Here is a 7,454-nt window from a genome sequence, read left to right as displayed (position 1 = left end):
GATTGGGGGTGGGCAGGGTGGGATGCCTCAGCTCTAATTCTCCCAAATCTATGAGGTACACTAGGCATATCTGATTAAATGCTGAACTGACTTTAAGCACATAGCTTGTAACCTGTTTAGGTTTTCCAGAAGAGCACCTGAAGCATGCCCTTGGTGGCTAAGAGCAAAGTAAATCACCAATCATCTGTAGCTGGTTCATTCAGTGGAGAACATAAAGAAATGCTACTTATCCCCTTTCTGCCTTCTTACTCTGACATTACCGTTAACCTCTCTCTATTTTCCAGCATTATGTTATCTCTTCCTAACAGCTGCATGCTCCATATGTCATTCCCCAACCTTTCTAGTCTACATTGGATCCCACTCTACTTTTATTCAACATAGCCTCATCCTAAAGGCAGCTGTTCAGGAAAAAGGGTATTGTTTTGATGAGCTTTCTAATGATGAAGTGAACTCCAGGAACTTGGTCAAACGTAGATTCTGCCTTTGTTGTGGCAGGGTAATTTGGCCTTTTCTTGACTATTGCATGCAAAATCAACCTCCACTTTGCCAGACTCTTCCCATTTCAAAATGACAAAGCGGTGGATGAGGCTTCCTTTAAATAGTTTAAGCGGAAAGAAAAGACAGTTCCCCAAAATGTATTAAAAGTGGTCACTTAACCAAATTCTGTTTGTTTCATGGGACCTCTATGTACATTGGAAGATAGCACTGGATGTTTCATGAGTTAGTATGACAAGTAACGTTTAATCAATGCTTTAGCAATGTGCGATACTTCTTCACGTTGTCCTGCACTGATTTCATGAAAAAGGAAAAGTGAAGATATACATACCACAACCCGATTCTTCAGAACCACATCTTCCAGGGTTAGAGGCACAGGGATCGTTTCAGGCAGGACATGGGCAATGGATTTCTGATCCTTCAAACTGTAAGATACAGCCAAAACACCTCTGAAAACAGAACTTCCTCTAATTCATTTGGATATTCTCTGTGTACAAGTCAATATCATAGTGCCATAGTAGCAACATCATAATTATTATTGAGATAGTGTCTTGTAATTTTTACTTTCAGTTTCTTAAGACAGCCCCTTTTGGGTAGAGAATTTCCATTCTTTTTCTGACACTAGAAGTAAACTGCTTGGTAAATTTTGCTAACTCCAGAAGAGTCAAATGGATTTTATTTTTTCATGAGAATAAAGTCCACTGGTAAGAAATTTGTTTACAAGCATTCCTTTGTTTAGGTAAGTCCAAAATCATTTTGCTTTAAACATTTCAAATTTGGCACAAACTGCACATAGTCTTACAGGGAAAACACATGCTTGTTTGAAAAAAATCTGATTCCAAAATAACAAAGTTATGGCTATTTTAACAACATTCATTCTGAGCTTGTGCAGCAAGTTCTTCTCAACTTCAGAAGAAAGCACCAGGGTGTGATGCTCTGAATATTCACTGGTGAGGATATTTGAAAGCTCACACCTATATGTATTTGAATATGTGATTGCTCTAAAGAACTGCAGTGTTTGGAGTCAAATTTACAAAAGGAAAAGGGAACAGCAACCTTATTATTTATAATAAAACAAGTTTCTATTTCCAGTCCAAAGCAACAGATACAGGCACTTTATTCAGATGAGCACATCTGATTCCTTCTGCAAGGACACTGACATAGAACTGTGGCCGGATGAGATGTGGTTCTGGCAATTACATTTAGATAAAACCTACTCACACTTCAATGACTCCTCTATCTTCATCTTGTTTTCGCTCTGACCCATTTCTCAAGCCTTTAAAAACTCTGCTCATTTTGGAGGGTCCCCTGTGATGTTGCTCCTGCTGCTTCTTTCTCATCAAAACTGGAAGTACATTTTCTCTTCGCTGTCTTTCAGTGGGGCTGGTTCCAGGTTGTTTATGACGATTTGGAAACAAATAATCCATCTTGGGGTAACAGAAGTACAAATTACTGGTATAAAAAACAGTACTGCATTTCCAAAGCAGAGCACTGCAAACTGTTCTCTAAAAAACCCCAAACAATACTGCAAACAAAGCCCCAAACAATATGATTTGTTCAATTCAGTACAAGAGCTCAAACTTTTGACTAATATATGTTGGTTACTAGAACTATCTGTTCCCTTTTACACAGGTTTCCATTCTTGAATCTGCCAACTTTAGTTGGTCACTTTTGTGACTTCTACTTTGTCTGGGTTCAGGCTGGGGAATCATACTCAGATCTGATGATCGCTATTTGAACTGCCTATAAAATCTAGAACAGGAGGTAGCTAAGCGAGTCTTACAGCAGAAGCCTCTGAAAGTTACGTTCCCTTTTCAAACCAAAGCCATAAATACCTGACTCCAATAAAGAACAATGTTCAGTATTAGACAGACCTCTTCACAGACTGTGTTGCTCTTTGGCATTTTTCAATAAATAGGCACCTCCAATCAAATACAGCAGGAGGGAAATGTTATTTATTGCTTATTCCTTTTACCTTGAAAGAATGTTGTCTTATATTTGCTAATAAATCTATTGTTCACAAATCAAATGGAATTCAAGGGATCATTTTAAACACAATTAGATGGGGACAGCCCCTTAAATTTTCCTTTTGGCTTCACACATATTTCCATAGGTTTTATTACCACTATTAAAAATCTAGCCTAACCCATTTGGCATTTTACAAACACTGGGCAACTGTTACTTCCATTGAGGTCAAGATAAATTTAACTTTTGAGTTCACTAAAACCAGGCCTAGACTCACGCTATTGTTTTATTTTACCCAGAAACATGACCACAACATGGAAACAGGGCTTTTCAAATTTGTCACTGGAAATATTTCATCAAATGAATTCTGACATTTCTTCAAACAGATTATTCACCAATACATTTTAATATTTGAAAAAAGATCTATAGATTAATATTGTACACATGATTTATTTTACGTATTTTCCCATCAATTGTTAAGTTAGTTACAGGTGAAAGTTTTTTGTTGTTTTTTTTTTAAATTTGACTAGCTCTAATTTCAGATGGAGGCATAAACAGCTGTTACTCTGTGAATGTTGAACTAAGATAAAGCAAAACTCAGTTTATGGTAAAACTGAATGAAAGCCCCTACTAGTTTGCAATGCAGCATCCAAAACACAATTTTAGCTAAGTGGCAAAAAAATCAGCTTTACTATAAGAGGGTTTTATTGTATACTTCAGTGGTGTTTAATCTTCTGGTCCCGCAGGCCAGATGAATGGTGTGGGGCTAGTCCACAGGCCACACTGGGCTCTGTGGTGCCCATGCCTGCCCCTGCACAACCTGAGCTGGCCCTTTATGACAAGATCAGGCCCTGGGGTTCCGTGCCACCCCCATGTGCCAGGATTATGTCCTGGGGCTCTAAGCATGGGTCCTGGGGCATCCACCACATGGAAGCTCACTCTCCATCCCTTGGGGATCCCCACAGGTTTGAAAATTTGTCAGGAGGGAAGCAGTGCCACCAGTCCCCCACTGCCAAATTTTGAGACCTGTGGGCAGCCCTGCAGGCTGGATGGCCTGGGGCTGGGGGCCAGATCTGGCCTGTGGGCCAGGGGTTGAGCACCCCTGGTATATTTTTTCAAAGATCTTGACTACTAAATTTGGCAGTTTTAAGAATAAGATTCCAAGAACAATTTTACACACATACACATGTGCACGTGATATAAGCCCAAGTCAAAATTTTAAGGCTGGGGCATTTCGTGTTACTGCTCTAAAACCTGTTTTTAGGCACTTCTTACATTTCAAAAGGTACTCTGTACTCACTGCTGTCTTAAAAATCAGGCCATTTATTTCTCTGCCTAAAACTCTGATCTCACCTTTAAAAAAATTCTTAAACAAAACATCCTAGACCTATAACACTTGTAGGGACTATGCACCCCCCAAAAGAGCTTTAGCTATGACTTTGCTTTGGGGAGGTAGTTACTAAAAAGCAGAGGGCAGAGATGATAGCAGTGATTGCTCAGTCACTAACCAGATCACAGACATCATACTGTTGTTCAGTCATTGCAAACTGGCCATTTTTCTCCAGCAGCCTGTTCCAGGTCGCACCAAACAGAGAAAAGTAAATTTAGAAAAAAGGAGGAAAGATCGTCATTCTTTGCATATACAGCAGATGTTACCTTAATTGCCCAAATAGTGTTCTTTGACAGTGTCCTCTGGCCATTTCCACTTAAAAATACAGCACCCCTCCTGTCGAGCTGTCAAACTGCCCTGATAAACAGAGTCTATTGTGCAGTGTGCAAGATAGTGAGGGCACCGCAATACTAAAGTTATACTTTATGTAAAGCTCTACCCACAGCTATTTCTTCTGTCACTCCCTTCTAACTACACAGTCCTTATTATACAGAGCTTGAGGCAGAGGGGAAGGCTGGAGGGTGGCGTGAATGCACACAGATGATTACTGAATAGTCAGTGGTACATAAGCTCCCTTTCTTCTTTGAAGTCCTCTCACTTGTGAGAAAATAGCAAACAGTGCCCCATTAGCTAAATATGGACTACAGCACTGCTCTCCCAAACTGGCATCAGAGCACAAGGTGAAACGTAAAGGAGCACTAACTGGTAGAGGTGTATGCTGACTTCTGAGCTACTACTGTTGCAGATTTACATCAATAGAAACTACCTTAAGTAATCCCACAGATTCTGGTGGGGCTCTTATGGAATGGGTCTCTAAACCAAAGCCTCTTGCAGCTCGTTCCAAAGATACTGATAAAGAAGACAAGTGTCTATGATAAAACCCTGTTTATTTATGGAGAACACATAGTGAGATCTTCAGGTCATGGACCATCCTTTTTGTTTTGGGTTTCAACAGTGCTGACCACAATGGGATTCTTGTTCATGTCCAGGGCTCCTAGGAACCATGGTCATCACCACAACTAGGTTATCTAGCCGAACACATAGCTGTGTGTAAAAACAGTAGAAATGCATTATGTTACTTTCAAAGAAAGTTTCATACAATTTGCTCAAGACATTAACTGACCTTTTGGACGATTTCATATTAATAAGTGCGAGATAATACATATGGTGCAAATAAATGAGACGCCTTTCATGTTCATAATGCTTCCTATTCCTTTTCCAAGTTTTGGTCTGTAAACAAAAAACAGTGTGTTAGTATGACATCTTATACAAAATGTTACTGAACTTCAGGTGAGATTTCAAAGGAATTTTTACATGAAGGTAATAAGAAAGACAAGGATTCCATTTAGGTTCCTGTACTAACTCTTACTACTTAATGACCACCTCCTAGAATGCCTATGCATAGATTTCATTTGAATAAAAATGGAGTTTTGCATTCAATAAATGCTATTAACCATAGTGAAATAAACTCCTATCTACTACAATGATAAAGACACAAAGTAATAGTGCCAAAGTCATTTTACACCATTGTACACTGGTCAGAATGAGCTCAATGAAATCTAATTCTTTTTTTCTACTAGTGAAAATATAAATTGGTACACAGCATACACTTGAAACTGGTAACCTTTTCAACTGCAATGCAATTCCTGTTGCATTTAGCTTCCCCTATACCGCCACCTGGCCAAATGCACTGAAAATGACTTTACAGCTGATTTCTAAAGTTTTCCCCTTATTTTGACCAAATCCATTCTCATCGCTTTATGGTTAGATGTATTACCCATATGCAGCATGCTTCTCACACTCTGAAATATATGGGACAGGGCTTTCACTATGATTAAGTCTGAAGAACAATTTTAAGCCATTAGGACTACAGATCTGAGAAAGCAAATCTTCTAAAATTTGTTTATTGGAATATCCACCCCCATACCCCAAAAAAGGAAATTTAGCATAGTAAAAACATGAAAATCCTCCCACATTTTGTTGATTAAATTATTTCAACTGTCATGGTCATAAAAAGGTGCTGCTTTAGTACTAGAATTTCCTTTTCTTTGTTTATAATTTTCCCCTTTTACTATTTTTTATTATATATATATATATAGGGAGACTGGGGTTAATGGGCTTTTGGCATGACTGAGAAATACCTTAACTGTACTATCAATTTGCCTGATTGATCAGAGAGCTTGATCCAGTCTCTGAAGGGCTGAAGCCCTGAAGCAAAATGCCTGGACAGAGGCACTGAGTTTACAGGAGAGATCACAAAAAGGCTAGACTTTACATTTTTGGTGTAGTGGGCTGTGAAACAACTTTTCTGCTGTCTACTTCTCAAACTCATCTAACTTTATCCCAGTCATGTAATTGGTCCTTGCCTCTCACATAATTCCTGGACCATCACAACTACAACATCACACTATTTCTCAAATGCAATTTTTGTTCATCTTTAGCCCACCACTGCACACCAGGCCAAGCTGCAAAGTTTGGGAAGGGATAACAAGGTAAATCTAAGGAATATACTCCACATCTGACAATGAATGATCTACCCTGGGTGACCTCAACACTGACAGCAGTCAATCAGAAAGCTGAAGGAATACTTTTCAGCATCTGACCCTATGAAAGATGAAAAGTCACTGTGCTCAACCCATTCCCAGTTTACTATCAGCAAATCCCAGAGGACTGGTTATTTATTTTGAGCCCAACTTTCATTTTCATTTTTCAGGAACAAAAACTATGTATACAGAGCCACCCTGAATATCAGAAATCTTAAGTAACAGTAAGCCTCTTCCAGAAAGTCAAAACCAGCTCGCTTGGCTTTGTAGTTCTCTAATCAGCTTAGTAAAGGTGACTTGTGAATCTCTTTGGCAGGAAGCAGTTTATAGTACAGTAACTTAGCCCATTGTCTGGGCTTTTTCAGCTCAGCTTCATTACTATTACCATGATAAAGACAAGTGTTTTTTCTACTTCCCTTTTTTCCTCTTCAAGTCTCTACTTGCTCTTGACTTTTTTGAATTTCACTTTGATACTTTGACACCTTGGTTCCTCTCCCAGACAGAATCATTACAGGAGCTCAAATAAACCCTTTGGGGTTGGGGGAAGAGCTGGTGGGGGAAGAAGGGTAAGTGATATAGAGATGTTGTGAAGATCTGCTGAAGGGACTCACCACCTCCCAAGTTCTGGATTGCTCTTCAGGATTTTTTTGCAATTTAGAAAGCCAAGAAAGCAGCATCTGTGGAAAAATACTCAACCCTCAGATACAGCATAAGACAAAAATAACTGAAGTGGACCCCACACAGCAAATATGGGCCCCAGTTTCCTCACCTAACAAGTATCAACATATGATGCTCCACTTTGGCTCTAGTGTGACCTCAAGCACATTCCCTGAAAACCTGAGAAGACTGGCAAGAGTTTGAAAAATTAAGGCCAAAATTTGTTTTATGGCTTGTTCAAAAGCCTACACCTTTCAGGAGCACAGTGGCTGTTACCAACCTGCTGCTCCTATTGCATAATGATGCAAGTGTGGGGGATGCTACCTAAGTCACCAAAGCCATTTCTTGGAATTCCTGGCTATTTTTTGGGAATCTCCTATCTAAATAAATCTCTTCTTGGATTA

The 7,454-nt window shown here is 39.3% G+C and overlaps 1 protein-coding gene across 1 annotated transcript in view; it reads right to left on the bottom strand.

Moving 5' to 3' along the window:
• Positions 1-7,454, bottom strand: part of LOC109320050 — a 93,498-nt gene that overhangs the window by 1,401 nt on the left and 84,643 nt on the right. The window contains exons 9-13 of the mRNA XM_019549979.1: positions 7,005-7,070; positions 4,974-5,080; positions 3,969-4,029; positions 1,717-1,922; positions 827-920 (exon numbers count right to left, since the gene is read on the bottom strand). Coding sequence (XP_019405524.1) covers positions 827-920; positions 1,717-1,922; positions 3,969-4,029; positions 4,974-5,080; positions 7,005-7,070 — 534 coding nt within the window. The remainder of the gene's footprint in view (positions 1-826; positions 921-1,716; positions 1,923-3,968; positions 4,030-4,973; positions 5,081-7,004; positions 7,071-7,454) is intronic.

This window comes from Crocodylus porosus, unplaced genomic scaffold, assembly GCF_001723895.1.
Source record: "Crocodylus porosus isolate Cpor-Errol unplaced genomic scaffold, CroPor_comp1, whole genome shotgun sequence".
Lineage (NCBI taxonomy): Eukaryota > Metazoa > Chordata > Crocodylia > Crocodylidae > Crocodylus > Crocodylus porosus.
This window is presented reverse-complemented; position numbering and strand designations above follow the sequence as displayed.